Source organism: Haemorhous mexicanus, chromosome 31 (assembly GCF_027477595.1).
Source record: "Haemorhous mexicanus isolate bHaeMex1 chromosome 31, bHaeMex1.pri, whole genome shotgun sequence".
Taxonomy (NCBI): Eukaryota; Metazoa; Chordata; class Aves; order Passeriformes; family Fringillidae; genus Haemorhous; species Haemorhous mexicanus.
This window is the reverse complement of record NC_082371.1, coordinates 2,671,356-2,691,674: the sequence shown is the minus strand read 5'-3', so window position 1 is coordinate 2,691,674 and position 20,319 is coordinate 2,671,356. Positions and strand designations below refer to the sequence as shown.

General features: G+C 63.7%; 2 protein-coding genes across 3 annotated transcripts; one reads left to right on the top strand and one right to left on the bottom strand.

Annotated features, from left to right (window-relative positions):
• Positions 1–2,478: 2,478 nt before the first annotated feature.
• KCNJ9 (potassium inwardly rectifying channel subfamily J member 9) lies at positions 2,479–5,515 on the bottom strand. 2 transcript variants are annotated; one of them, XM_059871270.1, is made up of 2 exons: positions 4,582–5,515; positions 2,479–2,849 (listed from the first exon to the last, which is right to left on the bottom strand). In XM_059871270.1, the coding sequence occupies exons 1-2, from the start codon at positions 5,513–5,515 to the stop codon at positions 2,539–2,541; spliced, it is 1,245 nt and encodes a 414-aa protein (XP_059727253.1). In that variant the 3' UTR covers positions 2,479–2,538. The 2 variants fall into 2 exon arrangements, with proteins under 2 accessions (XP_059727253.1, XP_059727252.1); XM_059871269.1 differs by lacking the exon at positions 2,479–2,849 and adding an exon at positions 3,691–4,107.
• Positions 5,516–9,026: 3,511 nt separating this feature from the next.
• Positions 9,027–18,619, top strand: KCNJ10 (potassium inwardly rectifying channel subfamily J member 10). Its single transcript, XM_059871268.1, has 2 exons — positions 9,027–9,160; positions 17,440–18,619. Exon 2 carries the CDS (start codon positions 17,440–17,442, stop codon positions 18,577–18,579), a length of 1,140 nt encoding a protein of 379 aa, XP_059727251.1. The 5' UTR covers positions 9,027–9,160; the 3' UTR covers positions 18,580–18,619.
• The last annotated feature ends 1,700 nt before the right edge of the window (positions 18,620–20,319 follow it).

Genomic DNA, 20,319 nt, shown 5'->3' with positions numbered 1-20,319 from the left:
CCCCAGTCCGTCCCAGACCTCCCAGTCCCCCCCAGTCCCCCCACTCCTCAGACCCCCCCAAGTCCCCCCAGTCCCTCCCAGTCCATCCCAGTCCCCCCAGTCCGTCCCAGACCTCCCAGTCCCCCCCAGTCCCCCCCACTCCTCAGACCCCCCCAAGTCCCCCCAGTCCCTCCCAGTCCATCCCAGTCCCCCCTCAGTCTTTCCACTCCTCCCACTCCCCCCAGTCCTCCCAATTCCCAGTCTCTCCACTCTCTCACTCCCTCCCAGTTCTTCCCAGTTCCCCCAGTCCCTCCCAATCCCCCACAGCCCCCCCAGTCTTCCCCACTATTCCCCGTCACCCGCAACCCCCTCCCAGTTCCCTCCCAGTCCCCCTCAGTCCTTCCCAGTCCCCCCCAGTCCCTCCCAGTCCATTCCCAGTCCTTCCCAGTCCCTCCCAGTCCCTCCCAGTCCCCCCCCATCCCCGCCGCCCCCCGCCCCGCGCAGCTGCTGCCCGTGGGCGGCAGGAATGCGACAGCCTGGGGGACACGGGGACACGGAGGGGGGGACAACACGCGTGTCACACCCAGGACACGCGTGTCACACGCAGGACACGCACAGGACACGCGGGGGTCCCAGGGGGTCCCTGTGCCCCCCGTGTCGCTGGTTTTGGGGTGGGGGGGGGTCGCAGCCCCTGCCCCCCACGCGCGACGGAGGAGGGGGCGGGGTCAGGGGTGGGCGGGGCTTTGGTGGCTCTCAGCCCCCGTTCGGCACCGTTCGGCTCGGCTCGGCTGCGTTCGGTTGCGTTCGGCTCCTTTCGGATCTGTTCGGCTCCCTTCGGTTGCGTTCGGCCCCGCTCAGCCTCGGCTCCGTTCGGCTCGGCCTCGTTCGGCTCCTTCCGTCTCTTTTCGGCTCCTTTCGGCCCCTTCCGTCTCTTTTCGGCTCCTTTCGGCTCCTTTCGGCCCCGTTCGGTTCCGCATCCCCCAGCACCGCCCCCCACCCTAATCTGAGGGGGATCCCATGGGGAAATTGGGGGGAGGGTGCAATGAAGGGGGGTCCCAACCCCCACCGTGGGGGTCCCCATGTCCTTGGGGGACCCCAAACCCCACCTTGGGGGTCCCCATGTCCTTGGACACCCCCTGCCCACCCTGGGGGTCCCCATGTCCTTGGAGGGGTGGCAGTGACCCCTTCCTGCCACCCCTGCAGGATTTGGGTTCAGGGCTCTCTGCCCACCCCGATTTCACCCCAAATTCCTCCCTGGACCCTCTAGATTGCCCCTCCCCCGAGGGCCCAAACCCAGGGACACCCGAAAAACCCAGGGACACCCCAAACCCACCACCCGCACCCCAAAACCACCACCACCATCATAACGGGGGGATTTTTAATAAATAAATTCGTGTTTTGGGACCATCACTGCGACTCGGGGCTGGCTGAGGCCCGGTTGGTCTCCTGAGAGATTTTGGGGTCCTCTTTGCCCCCACAAACCCAGGGATACCCCAAATCCACTGCTCACACCCCAAACACACCACCACCATCATAAATGGGGGGATTTTTGCTATTTACACCCAGATTTTGGTGGCATCACCGCAGCTTGGGGCTGGCCAAGGTCCTGTTGCTCTCATGGGGGATTTTTGGGTCCCCTCTCGCCCCCACATCCCCATGGGCACCCCAAAAACCCAGGGAGACCCCAAACCCACCACCACCATGATAATGAGGAGGATTTTCACTATTTACACCCAGATTTTGGTGGCATCACCTCCGTATGGGGCTGGCCAAGTTCCCATTGCTCTTGTGGGGGATTTTGGGGTCCCCATCGCCCCCACAAACTCAGGGACACCCCAAACCCACCACCACCATCATAAATGGGGGAATTTTTGCTATTTATACTCGGATTTCAGTGGCATCACCTCAGCTCGGGGCTGGCCAAGGTCCCATTGCTCTCCTGAGAGATTTTGGGATCTCCTCTCTCCCCCACATCCCCATGGGCACCCCACAAACTCAGGGACACCCCAAACCCACCACCACCACCATAAATGGGGGGATTCTTGCTATTTACACACAGATTTTGGTGGCATCACCATGACTCGGGGCTGGCCAAGGTCCCACTGCTCTCCTGAGAGATTTTGGGATCCCCTCTCCCCCACATCCCCATGGGCACCCCACAAACCCAGGGACACCCCAAACCCACCACCACCACCATAAATTGGGGGATTTTTGCTATTTACACCCAGATTTCGGTGGCATCACCATGACTCGGGGCTGGCCAAGGTCCCGTTGCTCTTGTGGGGGATTTTGGGGTCCCCATCGCCCCCACAAACTCAGGGACACCCCAAACCCACCACCACCATAATGGGGGGGATTTTTGCTATTTACACCCAGATTTCGGTGGCATCACCTCAGCTTGGGGCTGGCCAAGTTCCCATTGCTCTTGTGGGGAATTTTGGGGTCTCCTCTCTCCCCCACATCCCCATGGGCACCCCACAAACCCAGGGACACCCCAAACCCACCACCAACACCACAATGGGGAGGATTTTCACTATTTACACCCAGATTTCGGTGCCATCACCGCGACTCGGGGCTGGCCAAGGTCCCGTTGCTCTCGCGGGGGGACATTTCGGGGTCCCCCTCGCCCCCCGCGGCCGCCGCCTCGTCCAGGCGGCTGGGGATGGACCAGTACAGGTGGGCGTCGCGGCGGGCGGCGGCGGCTGCCAGCTGGCGGGCGCTGCAGGCCGGGGTGGGCACGGGCACGGTGTGGTGGAAGCCGCCGTAGTCCACCTCGTAGAATCCCTCCTCCAGGCTGAGCAGCGGCGTGAAGCGGTGACCCCAGAGCACCTCGTCCGCCAGGTAGGAGCTGCGCGCCTGGCACGTCATCCCTGGGGGCACGGGGTGGGGGGCACCCCGATATCTGGGTCACTCAGGGCACGGGGACCCCAATATCTGAGTCACTCAGGGCATGGGGACCCCAATATCTGAGTCACTCAGGGCATGGGGACCCCCAATTCCTGAAGGTTCCTGACCCCACAGCACCTCGTCAGCCAGGTAGGAGCTGCGCGCCTGGCACGTCATCCCTGGGGGCACAGGGTGGGGGGCACCCCGATATCTGGGTCACTCAGGGCATGGGGACCCCAATATCTGAGTCACTCAGGGCATGGGGACCCCAATTCCAGAAGCCCCCAGGGCACAAAGCACCCTGACCCCAGAGCACCTTGTCCCTCAGGTAGGAGCTGCACACCTGGCATGTCATCCCTGGGGGCACGGGGTGGAGGGCACCCCGATAGCTAGGTCACTCAGGGCACAGGGACCCCAATACCAGAAGGTTCCTGACCCCACGGCACCTCATCTGCCAGGTAGGAGCTGCCCACCTGGCACGTCGTCCCTGGGGGCACAGGGTGGGGGGCACCCCGATAGCTTCGTCACTCAGGGCACGGGGACCCCAATTTCTGAAGGTTCCTGACCCCACAGCACCTTGTGGGACCCCACCACCTGAAGGTTCCTGACCCCACGGCACCTTGTCTGCCAGGTAGGAGCTGCACACCTGGCACGTCATCCCTGGGGGCACGGGGTGAGAGGCACCCCGATATCTGGGTCACTCAGGGCATGGGGACCCCAATTCCTGAAGAATCCAGGACATGGGAAGCCCCAAATCTGGTAGGAGGGGTCTGTGAGACCCCCGGAGTTTGGGGCACCCCAATACCTGAAGGCATCTATCCATGTGGAGATGACACGTCCCCACTGATGTGTCCCCATGGAGGTGATGGGTCCCAAGAAGTGTCCCCATGGAGGTCATGGATCCCCATGGAGGTGATGTCCCCACAGAGATGAGATGTCCCCACAGAGATGATGTGTCCTCATGGAGATGTCCCCATCGAGATGAGATGTCCCCATGGAGATGATGTGTCCTTATGGAGATGTCCCCACGGAGATGATGTGTCCTCATGGAGATGTCCCCACGGATGTGCCCCATGGACATGGTATGTCCTCATGGAGGTGTCCCCACAGACGTGTCCCACGAAGACAATACGTCCCCACAAAGACGATGTGTCCCACGGAGGTGACGTCCCCATGGATGTATCCACACAAAGACACCGTGTCCTTGCACCACTGAGATGTCCCCATGCCACCAAGGCATCCCTGTGCCACCAAGGCGTCCCCATGCCACCAAGGCATCCCCATGCCACTGAGATGTCCCCATGCCACCAGGGCATTCCTGGGCCACCAAGATGTCCCTGTGCCACCAAGGTGTCCCCATGCCACCAGGGTGTTCCTGTGCCACTGATATGTCCCTGTGCCACCAAGGCATCCCTGTTCCATTGAGATTTCCCTGTGCCACTGAGGCATCCCTATGCCACCAAAGTGTCCCCATGCCACCAAGGCATCCCCATAACCCCATGCCACCGAGATGTCCCCATGCCACTGAGGCATCCATGTGCCACCAAGGTGTCCCCATGCCACCAAGGCATCCCCATAACCCCATGCCACCAAGGTGTCCCCATGCCACCAAGGCATCCCCATAACCCCATGCCACCGAGATGTCCCCATGCCACTGAGGCATCCATGTGCCACCAAGATGTCCCCATGCCACTGAGGCGTCCCCGCCCCGTTTACCTGTGGCCTCCACCATGCCCTCGAGGATGACGACGATCTCGAAGTCGTCCCTCTCCAGCTGCCCCCGCGACACGTCCCAGAAGGGGCTGCGCTCGTCGATCTCGTGGCTGATGATGAGCGGCGACACCAGGAAGAGCCGGTCGTCGCCCGTCTCGAAGCCCACGCTCAGGTCGGTCTGGTCGAGCGGGATGAACTCCCCCTCCTGCGTCTGCTTGGACTGGATGAGCTTGGCGCGGATGGAGGCCTCCACGATGTGCGAGTCGCGCAGGTCGCCCACGCGGAACATCAGGCACAGGCGGTCGTCGCGCAGCGACACCACGGCGTGCGAGGAGAACACCAGCGTCTCGGCGCGCTTGTTGGGCTGCGAGATCTTGACGAACATGCAGCCCACCATGAAGGCGTTGACCATGGAGCCCAGGATGGCCTGCAGCAGCAGCAGCACGATGCCCTCGGGGCACGTGTCCGTGATGACGCGGTGGCCGTAGCCGATGGTGGTCTCGGTCTCGATGGAGAAGAGGAAGGCCGACACGAAGCCGTTGAGGTTGTTGACGCACGGCGTCCAGGTGTGGTCGCCCAGGTGCTCCAGATCGCCGCGGCTGTAGGCGATGACCCACCAGATGAGGCCGAAGAAGAGCCAGGTGAGGGCGTAGGCCAGGATGAAGATGAGGAGGCTGAAGCGCCACTTGAGGTCCACCAGGGTGGTGAAGATGTCGGTCAGGTAGCGGTAGGTCTCGCGCACGTTGCCGTGCTGCACGTTGCACTTGCCGTCCTTCTCCACGTAGCGCTGGCGCTTCCGGGCCGCCGCGCCCCCCCCGGCCCCCCACGGGCGGCGTTTGGGGGCCTGGGGGGGCGGGGGAGGGGGCTTGGCCTCGGCGGGGACCCCCGTGGGGACCCCCTCGGGGACCCCGCAGAAGGCGGCGTTGTCCTGAGCCATCGGCGGCGGCTGGGGGGGGACAGGGGGGTGAGGGCTGGGGGGACTGGGATGGGGAGTGGGGGATGGAGATGCCAAACTGGGGGAACTGGGATGGGGAAATGGGGGGATGGAGCCCTCAAACTGGGGGGACTGGGATGGGGAAATGGGGGGAGGGAGGTGCCAAACTGGAGGGACTGGGATGGGGAAATGGGGGGATGGAGCCCTCAAACTGGGGGGACTGGGATGGGGGAGTGGGGGGAGGGAGGTGCCAAACTGGAGGGAGTGGGATGGGGAAATGGGGGGATGGAGCCCTCAAACTGGGGGGACTGGGATGGGGGAGTGGGGGGATGGAGCCCTCAAACTGGGGGGACTGGGATGGGGGAGTGGGGGATGGAGGTGCCAAACTGGGGGAACTGGGATAAGGAAATGGGGGGATGGAGCCCTCAAACTGGGGTGACTGGGATGGAGGAATGGGGGGATGGAGCCCTCAAACTGGAGGGACTGGGATGGGGAAATGGGGGGATGGAGCCCTCAAACTGGGAGGACTGAGATGGAGAAATGGGGGGATGGAGCCCTCAAACTGGAGGGACTGGGATGGGGGAGTAGGGGATGGAGCCCTCAAACTGGGAGGACTGAGATGGAGAAATGGGGGGATGGAGCCCTCAAACTGGGGGGCTGGGGGGGACTGGGAATGGGGGGATGGAGCCCCCAAACTGGGAAGATTGGGATGGTCACTATCCCTCCAAACTGGGGGTACTGGGATGGGGAAATGGGGGGGATGAAGATCCCAAACTGGGGGAGACTGGGAGGGAATGGGGGGATTGTTCCCTTCACACACACACACGCGTGTTCAACCCCCTCTGGGCCTTGCACACGCACCCGGCTCCCCCCCCCTTGCACACTCACCCCGGGCTCACGCGCGTGCACGTGCAGCCGGGTCACGCGCGCACCCCCACCCCCCCCCCCTTACACACGCGTGTGCCCCAATGGGGGAGGGGGAGGGGGGGGAGAGGGGGGGTCCCTGCGGCACCACCCCCAACTCCCCCCCCCCTCCCCCCCCTCCCCATTCATTCCCCATCCCGGATTCGGGGGGCACGGCCGGGTTTGAGGGACACGGCCGGGTTTGGGGGGGCCCGGCCGGGTTCGGGGGTCTCCCCTTGGCCCCCCCCCCCCCCGCGCCCCCCGCCCGCTCTCACCGCTGCCGCAGCCCCGCTCGCTCCGCGCGCTCCGGGCCCCCCCCGCCCCGTTCCCCGGCAACGGCCGCGCTCGGATAAAAATACCGGGAGCCCCCGCCCCCCCTCCGGCACCCCCCCCACCGCACGGACAACTGGCCCGGGGGTGGCCAGCGCTAGCCCAACCCCCCCCGGGATCGGTTTCGCCCCCATTATCACCTCAACCCCTCCATAATTAGCGCGCCCCCCCCCAAAATCATTAGCCCGGGGGTGCTCCTCATTAGCCCAGCCCCCCCCCCCCCCCCCCCCAGGCTCACGCCCCCTCATCGCTGGCCCGGGGGTGGCCAGCGCTTGCCCAGCCCCCCCACCCCGGCCCCCGGGCTCAGGTGCACCCCCTGAATTATCACAGCCCCCCCCCCACCCCATCATTAGCCCTTCATTAATTAGCCCAGCCGCCCCTGCGCTAGCCCAGGGCTGCCGTTCGCTCCCTCGGTTAGCCCCCCCCCATAATTAGCCGGGGGGTGCCCGTCATTAGCCCAGCCCCCTCCTCCGCTCAGCCCCTCCCTACCCCCTTCCCTCGCCCGGGGGTCTCCATCACTAGCCCAGACCCCCGCTATCACTAGCCGAGGGTCCCCATTGCTAGCCCAGAGACCCCCCCCACTAGCCCAGGGCTCGGCCCGGCCCCGCCTCCCCCCGGTAGCCCCCGCCCCGCGGTCACTCGCCCGCCCCTCCCCCCCTGGGTGGACAAAGGATCTTTGTGGCTCCGGAGCGGCCGGGACGGGCCTGGCGTGGGGCAGCCACGGACACACGGACACACGGACACACTGACACACTGACCATCCAACCATGGACACACGGACACACGGACACTGATCCATGGACACACGGACACACTGAGCAGCCACCTATGGACACACGGACACACGGACACACTGACCAGCCACCCATGGACGCACGGACACACGGACACACGGACACACTGACCATCCACCCATGGACACAATGACCATGCACCCACGGACACACGGACACACTGACCATCCACACACGGACACACGGACACTGCCCCACGGACACACGGACACACGGACACTGACCCATGGACACACGGACACACGGACACTGATCCACGGACACACGGACACACTGACCATCCACCCATGGACACACGGACACACTGAGCAGCCACCTATGGACACACGGACACACGGACACACTGACCATCCACCCATGGACACACGGACACACGGACACACGGACACACTGACCATCCACCCATGGACACACGGACACACGGACACACTGACCCATGGACACACGGACACACGGACACACTGACCCATGGACACACGGACACACTGACCCATGGACACACAGACACTCACCATCCACCTATGGACATACTGACCATGCACCCACGGACACACGGACACACTGACCATCCACACACGGACACACGGACACTGCCCCACGGACACACTGACCATCCACCCACGGACACACAGACACTGACCCACGGACCCACGGACACACAGACACACTGACCATCCACACACGGACACACGGACACTGCCCCACGGACACACGGACACTGACCCACGGACACACGGACACACTGACCCCCCACCCACAGCCCCACGGCCCCGCGACCCCTCAGTGGCACCCACGGCATGGGGGGGTCTGTGTCTGTGTCTGTGCCCACGCGTGACCCCGCACGGGGATGCCCCGGCTGGGGATGAGGAGGGGTCCCATCCCCGGGACCCCCGTGCGTGGCTGGCACTGCCGTGACCCCGGGTTCCTTGGCGGGACTCCCCCGGTAACGGTGTCGCCCCAGGCACTCCCCGGTGCCCGCGGGGGGGACCCTGCCCGGACCCTCTGGGACCCCTCTTGGAGATACCGATGCCCGAGGGACCCCCTATGAGACCCCCGGTGTCCCCGCCGGGACCGGTGCCCGGGAGACCCTGCCCGAGACTCCCGGTGTCCCCGCCGGGACCCCCAGCGCCGGTACCGGTGCCCGGGAGACCCTGCCCGAGACCCCCGGTGCCCCCGCCGGGACCCCCGGTGCAGGTGTCAGTGCACGGGGGACCCCGCCGGGACCCCCAGTGCCCGGAGGACACGGCCCGACCCCCGGGTGCCGGTGCTCATGCCTGGACATCCCCCCGGTGGCCCCACCGGGACCCCAGTGCCGGTCCCGATGCCCGCACACCCCCCACCCCCCCGGTGCCCCCACCGGGACCCCCATTACGGTGCCGGTGCCCGCGGGCGGGGTCCCCCAGCCCCCCCCCCCCGTGCCCGGTAACGTGACCCGGTGCCGGCCGGCTCCTTTTCCACCCCATTAACCCCCGGCCCGCCCCCGGCGGCTCCTCCCCGCCCCGGGCCCCCCCCGGTTCCGCGGGGGGGGTGCCCGTCCCGCCGCCGCGGCCCCGCCGAGCCATAAAGCCCATGGGGAGCCGGCCGGGCTGAGCACGGCGGGACCCGCGACCCCCCCAGCAAGGTAAGGGCGGCCGGGGGGGGTCCCCGGGGGTCCCCCGTCCCCTCCCGGGGGGTCCCAAGGGCGGCGGGCACCGGCCGGTGGCGCTGGGACGGCACCGGTGCTGCAGAGGGGACCCCTTGTCCCCCGATGTCCCCACATCTCTGTGTCGCCATCACCCGTGAGGCCACGTCCCCGTGTCCCCCGTGTCCCCTTGTCCACCCATCGCTGGTCCCCAGATCGCCGTGTCCCCAGGTCCCTCATGCCCAGGTCCCCAAATCCTTGTGTCCCACATTGCCGTGTCCTCATTTCTGTGCATCCCCATGTCCTGATGTCCCCATGTCACGTACCACCACGTCCCTGGTGTGTCCCTGGATCCCCATGTCCCCCATATTCCCAAATCCCCGTGTCCCCACATCCCTGTGCCCTCATGTCCCCACGTCACGTACCACCATGTCCCCCTGTCCCTGTGTCCCCAGGACATGGATTCCCACATATCCCAGTGTCCCCATGTCCCCATGTCCCTGTGCCCCACAGCGATGTGTCCCTGTCCCCGTGTCCCCACACCCTCAGATCCTGTGTCCCTCTCCCATGTCCCCATGTCCCCATGTCCCCATGTCCCCATATTCCCCCATCCCCATGTCCCCATGTCCCCCCATCACCGTGTCCCCATATTCCTCCATTGCCATGTCCCCATATCCCCATATCCCCATGTCCCCATATCCCCATATCCCCATGTCCCCATATTCCCATGTCCCCATGTCCCCATATCCCCATGTCCCCATATTCCCATATTCCCATGTCCCCATATTCCCATGTCCCCATGTCCTCATATTCCCATGTCCCCATATCCCCATGTCCCCATATTCCCGTGACCCCGTGCCCCACAGCAATGTGTCCCCGTCCTCGTGTCCCCCCACCCTCAGATCCTGTGTCCCTCTCCCATGTCCCCAACACCCTGTGCCCCACATGCCCATGTCCCCATGTCACGTATCCCCATGTCCTCTGTCCCCAAGGCCCTGTCTCTATATCCTGTGTCCCTGTGTCCCCGTGTCCCTGTGTCCCCTGTGCCCCATGTCCTCGTGTCATGGATCCCCAGATCTGATGTCCCCAAGGCCCCTGTCCCACATCCCCATGTCCCCATGTCCCAGGTGTGGGTTATCCTGGGTGTGGGTTATCCCGGCTGTGGGTTATCCCAGGTGTGGGTTATCCCAGGTGTGGGTTATCCCAGGTGTGGTTATCCCAGGTGTGGTTATCCCGGGTGTGGGTTATCCCAGGGGTGGGTTATCCCAGGTGTGGGTTATCCCGGCTGTGGATTATCCCGGGTGTGGTTATCCCAGGTGTGAGTTATCCCGGGTGTGGGTTATCCCAGGTGTGGTTATCCAGGGTGTGGGTTATCCCGGGTGTGGGTTATCCCAGGTGTGGGTTATCCCGGGTGTGGGTTATCCCAGGTGTGGGTTATCCCAGGTGTGGTTATCCCAGGTGTGAGTTATCCCAGGTGTGAGTTAAACAAGGTCTGGATTATCCCGGGTGTAGTTATGCTGGGTGTGGGTTATCCCAGGATATTGGTTATCCCAGAATTTGAATTATCCCAACTGTGGGTTATCCTGGAATGCTGGTTATCCCAGCTGTGGGTTATCCTGGAATTTGGGTTATCCCAGCTGTGGGTTATCCCAGGTATGAATTATTCCAGGTGTGGGTTATCTCAGCTGTGGGTTATTCTGTCTCCCAGCTGTGGGTTATTCCGAATGTCCCAGGTGTGGGTTATCCTGGGATGTGGGTTATCCCAGGTGTGGGTTATCCTGGGATGTGGGTTATCCCAGGTGTGGGTTATCCTGGGATGTGGGTTATCCCAGGTGTGGGTTATCCTGGATGTGGGTAATCACAGCTGTGGGTTATTCTGTCTCAGCTGTGGGTTATCCCAGGATGTTGGTTATCCCAGCTGTGGGTTATTCCGAATGTCCCAGGTGTGGGTTATCCCAGGTGTGGGTTATCCTGGGATGTGGGTTATCCCAGGTGTGAGTTATCCTGGAATGTGGGGTTACCCTGGATTTTCAGTTATCCCTTGTGAGGATCATTCCAAGTGTCCTAGGTGTGGATTATCCCAGGTGTGGATTATCCTGGGATGTGGATTATCCCAGGTGGGGGTTATTCTGTATCCCAGGTGTGAGTTATCCCAGAATTTTGGTTATCCCAGGTGTGGGTTATCCTGGGATGTGGGTTATCCCTTGTGTGGGTTATTCCAGCTGCGGGTTATCCTGGAATTTGGCTTGTCCTGGATGTAGACTATCCCAGGTGAGAGTTATCCCGGATGTGGGTTATCCCAGGTGTGGGTTATCCCGGGTGTGGGTTATTCCAGGTGTGGTTATCCCAGGTGTGGGTTATCCCGGTTGTGGGTTATCCCAGGTGTGGGTTATCCTGGCTGTGGGTTATCCCGGGTGTGGGTTATCCCGGGTGTGGGTTATCCCAGGTGTGGGTTATCCCGGGTGTGGGTTATCCCGGGTGTGGGTTATCCTGGCTGTGGGTTATCCCAAGTGTGGGTTATCCTGGGTGTGGTTATCCCAGGTGTGGGTTATCTCAGGTGTGGGTTATCCCAGGTGTGGGTTATCCCAGGTGTGGATTATCCTGGGTGTGGGTTATCCCAGGTGTGGGTTATCCCGGGTGTGGGTTATCCCAGGTGTGGTTATCCCGGGTGTGGTTATCCTGGTTGTGGTTATCCCAGGTGTGGGTTATCCCAGGTGTGGTTATCCCGGCTGTGGGTTATCCCAGGTGTGGGTTATCCCGGGTGTGGTTATCCCAGGTGTGGGTTATCCCGGGTGTGGATTATCCCGGGTGTGGGTTATCCCGGGTGTGGGTTATCCCGGGTGTGATTATCGCAGGTGTGGGTTATCCCAGGTGTGGTTATCCCAGGTGTGGGTTATCCCAGGTGTGGTTATCCCAGGTGTGGGTTATCCCGGGTGTGGTTATCCCGTATGTGGGTTATCCCAGGTGTGGTTATCCCAGGTGTGGTTATCCCGGGTGTGGATTATCCCAGGTGTGGGTTATCCTGGGTGTGGGTTATCCCAGGTGTGGATTATCCCAGGTGTGGTTTATCTCAGGTGTGGTTATCCCGGGTGTGGATTATCCCAGGTGTGGGTTATCCCGGGTGTGGGTTATCCCGGCTGTGGATTATCCCAGGTGTGGGTTATCCCGGGTGTGGGTTATCCCGGTGTGGTTATCCCAGGTGTGGGTTATCTCAGGTGTGGTTATCCCGGGTGTGGATTATCCCGGGTGTGGATTATCCCAGGTGTGGGTTATCCCAGGTGTGGGTTATCCCGGGTGTGGGTTATCCCGGGTGTGGGTTATCCCGGGTGTGGATTATCCCGGGTGTGGTTATCCCGGGTGTGGGTTATCCCGGGTGTGGGTTATCCCGGGTGTGGATTATCCCGGGTGTGGTTATCCCAGGTGTGGGTTATCCTGGGTGTGGGTTATCCCGGCTGTGACCTAAGGCTCCATTTTGGGGCCCCCCCGATGCTGTGAGGGGGATCCTGGGACCCCCATCCTGGCCGTGGGGGGGGCACCCCCAGGACCCCCGTGGTCACCATGGGGATGGGGGACATCCCCCAGGACCCCCAGTGGGACCATGGGGGGACAGGGGTCCCTCAGGTCACAGTGGGGCAGAGCAAGGCCCTGGGACCCTCATGGTGGCATTGACAGTGACAGGGGACCCCTGGGACAGTGACAGTGACAGGGGATCCCTGGGACCCTCGGTGGTGGCCGTGACAGTGACAGAGGAGACACAGGACCCGCGTGGTGGCCGTGACAGTGACAGGGACCTCTGTGACCCACACTGGGGTGGGTGATGAGGGCCCCGTGTGGTGACAGTGACAGTAACGATGGTAGTCCCTGTGCCCCCCTTGGTGGCCATGGCAGTGCCAGTGGGGTCTCTGTGCCCCTCTTGGTGGCCCTGGTGGTGTTGGGGACACCCCCGGGGCCCCAGCACTGGTGGTGGCAGTGGCAGTGGGGTCCCTGTGTCCCCTTGGTGACAGTGCCATTAACCAGGGGGGTCCCTGTGCCCCTCTTGGTGACAGTGGGGGGTCCCTGTGCCCCCCTCAGTGGCAGTGCCATTAACCAGGGGGGTCCCTGTGTCCCCTCGGTGACAGTGCCATTAGTGATGGGGGTCCCTGTGTCCCCTCGGTGACAGAGGCACTAACCATGGGGGTCCCTGTGCCCCTCTTGGTGACAGTGGGGGGTCTCTGTGTCCCCTCGGTGACAGTACCATTAACCAGGGGGGTCTCTGTGTCCCCTCGGTGGCAGTGCCATTAACCAGGGGGTCCCTGTGTCCCCTCGGTGGCAGTGCCATTAACCAGGGGGTCCCTGTGTCCCCCTCGGTGACAGTGCCAATAACCAGGGCGGTCCCTGTGCCCCCCTCGGTGACAGTGCCATTAACCAGGGGGGTCCCTGTGCCCCCTCTGTGGCAGTGCCATTAGCAATGGGGGTCCCTGTGCCCCTCTTGGTGGCAGTGCCATTAGCGATGGGGGTCCCTGTGTCCCCTCGGTGGCCCTGGCGTTGTCGCGAGCCCCCCGGGACCCCCGCGCTGGCGGTGGCGGGCGCGCTGGGCTCTGCATCTTAACGAGGGCTCCGTCAAAGCGCCTTTGTCCCCCCGCCAGCCCCATTGAAACCTCGGCTCCGGCCGCACAATGGCCCCACTGTCCCTGTCCCCGTCTCTGTCCCCCCCCCCGCCACCGCCACCCCACCGCCACCCCCCCTTCCACCCCTGCCGCACCCACCCCGCGCCCCCCTCCTCAATTTGGGGACCCCTCCGCGGGGCTGGAGAACCGCTCCCCCCCCTCCCCCCCAAATCCCAGTTACCCCAGTTCGGAGCAGCCCCGCGCCCCAGTTTGGGGGCGGGGGGGGGGGCGCGGCTGGCGGGGCGCCCGGTCACGCCTGGCACCGCCGTGGCGTGGGAACGGTGCCCGCGCCGCCGGTGCCAGCGGGACGCGGGGAACGGGGACGCGTCCCTGGGGCCCCCCCAGTCCTCCTGCACCCCCCCATGTAGGGCCGGGCCTTTGCGGTGACCCCCAAAGTGACCAGAACCCCCCGAGGGGAAACTGAGGCACGGTCGGGGGGGGGTGTCGGGAGGGGGGGTTAATGGGTAACCGGTTGTGCCGCGGGCACCGGGAACAAGCTGCGGCTTGTCCCGAGCCGTGTCCGGCCACCGGAGCACGGCCGGGGGGCACGGGGGGCACGCGGGGCCCTCCGAGGGGGCGGGGACCCCGAAAATGGGGCAGGGGGGTGCGGAGACCAAAAATGGGGGGTGGGGGGGAGAAAGGGTGGGGGTCAGGAGCCTAAAGAGGGGGGGAGGGACAGCCCTAGAGGGGGGGCAGGGGTGTGCAGAGACCCCCAAAGCAGGGGGTGGGGACACCGTGGCTTTGGGGACGTGAGGGGTTCTGGGGACCCCCAGCAGCTCCAGGACATGCGGTGGCTTTGGGGGACACTGTGGCTCTTGAGGGACACAGCGGCTCCAGGGACATGGGGGGCTCTGGGGACACAGTGGCTCTTTGGGGACATGGGGGGCTCTGGGGACCCCTAGCAGTTCCAGGACAGGTGGTGGCTTTGGGGACAGGTGGTGGCTTTGGGGACACAGTGGCTCTGGGGACACGCTGAGCTCTGGGGACACAGTGGCTCTGTGGGGACACGGTGGCCCCAGGGACCCCCACAGCCCTTCTGGGAAGGAGCAGCTCCGTGTCCCCTCTTTGGGGACACCGATGTCCCCTCTGTCCCGGCTGCCCCCGTCCCTCCCAGGACATTTCTCCAGCGCGGCCAGGACGGTGGCAGTGCCACTCGTGTCCCCCAGCCTTGGCCGGCACAGGGACACCGGGCTCCAAGGAGACCCCCCCCCGTGGTGCCACCACCTCCCGGTGTCCCCGTGTCGCCGTGTCCCCGGCACGCTGCCCTTCCGCGGCGGAAACGGTGGCGGGGCCAGAGGCTGGCGGGGGCTGAAAGGGCCTTTTTTGGGATGGGGACACCGGGACACGGGGACACGGGGACACGGGGACACCGGGGAGGCGCCTGGCGCTGCCCCCGGCCATTTGTCCCTGTCACCTCCCATTCATCCCCTTCCTCTTCCTCCCGGGCGCCCGGGACACTTCCACGGCCACCGGAGCTGCCAGGGGACAGGGGGGGACACGGCGGGGGACACTGAGGGGACACGGAGGGATTTGGGAATGGGGGGGGGAACCTGGAGGGACAGGGGGATGGACAGAGGGACATGGAGGTGGACAGAGGGACATGGGAATGGACAGAGGGACATGGGGATGGACAGAGGGACATGGGGATGGACAGAGGGACAGGGGGATGGACAGAGGGACATGGGGATGGACAGAGGGACACGGGGATGGACAGAGGGACACGGGGATGGACAGAGGGACAGGGGGATGGACAGAGGGACAGGGGGATGGACAGAGGGACAAGGGGATGGACAGAGGGACAGGGGGATGGACAGAGGGACAGGGGGATGGACAGAGGGACACGGGGATGGACAGAGGGACAGGGGGATGGACAGAGGGACAAGGGGATGGACAGAGGGACATGGGGATGGACAGAGGGACAGGGGGATGGACAGAGGGACATGGGGACGCACAGTGACAGGGATGACCCCCCAGTTCCCCCACAATGTCGTCCTCCATCTGTCCCTCACCTGTCCCTGTGTCCCCCTTGATCACCCCGTCACCTGTCCCTCACCTGTTCCCCTGTCCCTGCAGATGACCCCCTCCACCTGTCCCTCACGTGTCCCCACAGATGATCTCCTCCATGTCCCCCACCTGCCCCTCACCTGTCCCCGTGTCCCCACAGATGACATTCTCTACCTGTCCCCCACCTGTCCCTCACCTGTCCCCGCAGATGACATTTTCTATCTGTCCCTCTCCTGCCGCCCATGTGTCCATGTCCCCACAGATTACATTCTCCACCAGTCCCTCACCTGTCCCTCATCTGTCCCTGCAGATGACATTTTCTATCTGTCCTTCTCCTGTCCCTCATGTGTCCATGTCTCCACAGATGACAACCCCCACGTGTCCCCCACCCGTACCCCACGTGTCCCCTACCTGTCCCCCACCTGTTCCTCACGTGTCCCTCCCTTGTCCCTCACCTGTCCCTGTGTCCCCACAGATGACATTCTCTACCTGTCTCCACCCGTCCCCCACCCGTCCCCCACCTGTCCCTCACGTATCCCCACAGATGACATTTTCTATCTGTCCCTCTCCTGCCGCCCATGTGTCCATGTCCCCCCAGATTACATTCTCCACCTGTCCCTCACCTGTCCCCCACCTGTCCCTCACCTGTCCCTCCCATCCCCACAGATGACATTCTCTCCCTGTCCCCCACCTGTCCCTCACCTGTCCCCTACCTGTCCCCCACCTGTCCCTCACATGTCCCTCCCTTGTCCCTCACCTGTCCCCATATCCCCGCAGATTATCTCCCCCACCTGTCCCTCACCTGTCCCTCACCTGTTCCCATATCCCCGCAGATGATCTCCCCCACCTGTCCCCTACCTGTCCCCCATCTGTCCTCACAGATGACATTCTCCACCCATGCCCCACCTGTCCCTCACCTGTCCCTCCCATCCCCGCAGATGACATTCTCCACCTGTCCCCCACCTGTCCTTCCCCTGTCCTCACAGATGACATTCTCCACCCATCCCCCACCTGTCCCCCACCTGTCCCTCACCTGTCCCCTACCTGTCCCCCACCTGTCCCTCACCTGTCCCTCACCTGTTCCCATATCCCCGCAGATGATCTCCCCCACCTGTCCCCGACCTGTCCCCCCATCTGTCCTCACAGATGACATTCTCCACCCATCCCCCACCTGTCCCCCACCTGTCCCTCACCTGTCCCCCACCTGTCCCTCCCTTGTCCCTCACCTGTTCCCATATCCCCACAGATGATCTCCCCCACCTGTCCCCTACCTGTCCCCCATCTGTCCTCACAGATGACATTCTCCACCCATCCCCCACCTGTCCCCCACCTGTCCCTCACCTGTCCCTCACGTGTCCCTCCCATCCCCGCAGATGACATTCTCCACCTGTCCCCCACCTGTCCTTCCCCTGTCCTCACAGATGACATTCTCCACCCATCCCCCACCTGTCCCCCACCTGTCCCTCACCTGTCCCCCACCTGTCCCTCCCTTGTCCCTCACCTGTTCCCATATCCCCGCAGATGATCTCCCCCACCTGGCCCCCACCTGTCCCCCCATCTGTCCTCACAGATGACATTCTCCACCCATCCCCCACCTGTCCCCCACCTGTCCCTCACCTGTCCCCGCAGATGACGTCCTCCACCAAGGTGTACTACAGCCAGACCACGCAGACCGACAGCCGCCCGCTGATGGGGCCGGGGCTGCGGCGGCGCCGCGTGCTGACCAAGGACGGCCGCAGCAACGTGCGCATGGAGCACATCTCGGACAAGCGCTTCCTGTACCTCAAGGACCTGTGGACCACCTTCATCGACCTCCAGTGGCGCTACAAGCTCCTGCTCTTCTCCGCCACCTTCGCCGGCACCTGGTTCGCCTTCGGCGTGGTGTGGTACCTGGTGGCGGCGGCGCACGGCGACCTGCTGGAGTTCGAGCCGCCCGCCAACCACACGCCGTGCGTGATGCAGGTGCACACGCTGACCGGCGCCTTCCTCTTCTCCCTCGAGTCGCAGACCACCATCGGCTACGGCTTCCGCTACATCAGCGAGGAGTGCCCGCTGGCCATCGTGCTGCTCATCACCCAGCTGGTGCTCACCACCATCCTGGAGATCTTCATCACCGGCACCTTCCTGGCCAAGATCGCGCGGCCCAAGAAGCGCGCCGAGACCATCAAGTTCAGCCAGAACGCCGTGGTGGCGCAGCACGACGGCAAGACCTGCCTGATGATCCGCGTGGCCAACATGAGGAAGAGCCTCCTGATCGGCTGCCAGGTCACCGGCAAGCTGCTGCAGACCCACCTGACCAAGGAGGGCGAGAGCGTCCGGCTCAACCAGCTCAACGTGGACTTCCAGGTGGACACGTCCTCGGACAGCCCCTTCCTCATCCTGCCGCTCACCTTCTACCACGTGGTGGACGAGGCCAGCCCGCTGCGGGACGTGTCCCTGCGCTCGGGGGACGGCGACTTCGAGCTGGTGGTCATCCTGAGCGGCACCGTGGAGTCCACCAGCGCCACGTGCCAGGTGCGCACGTCCTACCTGCCCGAGGAGATCCTGTGGGGCTACGAGTTCACGCCGGCCATCTCGCTGTCGGCCAGCGGCAAGTACGTGGCCGACTTCAGCCTCTTCGACCGCGTGGTGAAGGTGGCGGCGCCCTGCTGTCACCACGAGGCCGTGCGGTTCGGGGACCCCGAGAAGGTCAAGCTGGAGGAGTCGCTGCGGGAGGCGGAGCGGGACGGGGAGGGGGCCCCGCTCAGCGTCCGCATCAGCAACGTCTGAGGGGGGACGCGGAGGTGACATCGGCGCCGGGGCGAGGGGTGGCGGCGGAGCAAGGGGGTGGTGGCGGATGGTGGCGGTGTCGCCAGGGTCAGGGGGGTGCCAGCATCTGGGGGTGTCACTGGATTCAAGGGGACATCAACATCTGGAGGTGTCACCAGCCCAAAAGGGACACCAGCAATTGGACATGTCACCATCCCCAAAGGGACACCAGCATCTGGCAGTGTCACCAGCCCCAAAGGGACACCAGCATCTGGGGGTGTCACTGGATTCAAGGGGACATCAACATCTGGAGGTGTCACCAGTCCCAAAGGGACACCAGCATCTGGGGGTGTCACCGGATTCAAGGGGACATCAACATCTGGAAGTGTCACCAGCCCAAAAGGGACACCAGCAATTGGACATGTCACCATCCCCAAAGGGACACCAGCATCTGGCAGTGTCACCATCCCCAAAGGGACACCAGCATCTGGGGGTCACCAGATTCAAGGGGACATCAACATCTGGAGGTGTCACCAGCCCCAAAGGGACACCAGCATCTGGGGGTCACCAGATTCAAGGGGACACCAACATCTGGTGGTGTCACCAGCCCCAAAGGGACACCAGCATCTGGGGGTCACCAGATTCAAGGGGACATCAACATCTGGTGGTGTCACCAGCCCCAAAGGGACACCAGCATCTGGGGGTGTCACCGGATTCAAGGGGACATCAACATCTGGAAGTGTCACCAGCCCCAAAGGGACACCAGCATCTGGAAGTGTCACCAGCCCCAAAGGGACATCAACATCTGGAGGTGTCACCAGCCCCAAAGAGACACCAGCATCTGGGGGTCACTAGATTCAAGGGGACATCAACATCTGAGGGTGTCACCAGCCCCAAAGGGACATCAGCAATTGGACATGTCACCAGCCCCAAAGGGACATCAACATCTGGAGGTGTCACCAGCCCCAAAGGGACACAAACAACTGGAGGTGTCACTGGATTCAAGGGGACATCAACAACTGGAGGTGCCACCAGCCCTGGAGGTGTCACCAATGCCTGGAGGTGTCACCAGTCTCAGAGTGTCACCAGTTCTGGAAGTGTTACCAGCCCCCGACTGTCACCAGCCCCTGGAGGTGTCACCAGCCTCAGAGTGTCACCAAGTCTGGAAGTGTCACCAGCCCCAAGGGGACACAAATGTCTGGAGCTGCCACTAGTCCCAAAGTGTCACCAACCCCCGGAGGTGTTGCCAACAGCTGGAGGTGCCACCAGCCCTGGTGGTGTCACCAGTCCTTGGAGGTGTCACCAACATCTGGACGTGACACCAGCCCCAAAGTGCCACCAATGCCTGGAAGTGTCACCAACATCTGCAAGTGCCACCAGCCCCGAGGTGCCACCAGTCTCTAAAAGTGTCACCAATGCCCAGAAGAGCCACCAGCCAAGATTCCACCCGTGCCTGGAGGTGCCACTAGTGCCTGGAAGTGTCACTAACCCCTAGAAGTGCCATCATCTGAAGGTGTCACCAAGCCCTGGAGGTGACACCAGCCCCAAAGTGCCACCAACCCCTGGAGATGCCACCAAGATCTGGAGGTGACACCAGCATCAAAGTGCCACCAATGCCTGGAAGCGTCACCAACCTCTGGAGGCGCCACCATGCCTGGAAGTGCCACCAGTCCCAAAATGCCACCAAGCCCTGGAGATGCCACCAGTCCCCGGAAGTGCCACCAACCCCTGGAGGCGACACCGGCCCCGAAGTGCCACCAA

What these genes read in the sequence shown, in the direction of transcription:
- KCNJ9 (XM_059871270.1), bottom strand. Translation starts at nt 5,515, where the DNA reads ATGGCTCAGGACAACGCCGCCTTCTGCGGGGTCCCCGAGGGGGTCCCC. An exon ending in GGGCATGGTGGAGGCCACAG is followed by an intron (nt 2,850 to 4,581) that starts GTAAACGGGGCG and finishes CCGTGCCCCCAG; the next exon opens with GGATGACGTGCCAGGCGCGC.
- KCNJ10 (XM_059871268.1), top strand. Translation starts at nt 17,440, where the DNA reads ATGACGTCCTCCACCAAGGTGTACTACAGCCAGACCACGCAGACCGAC.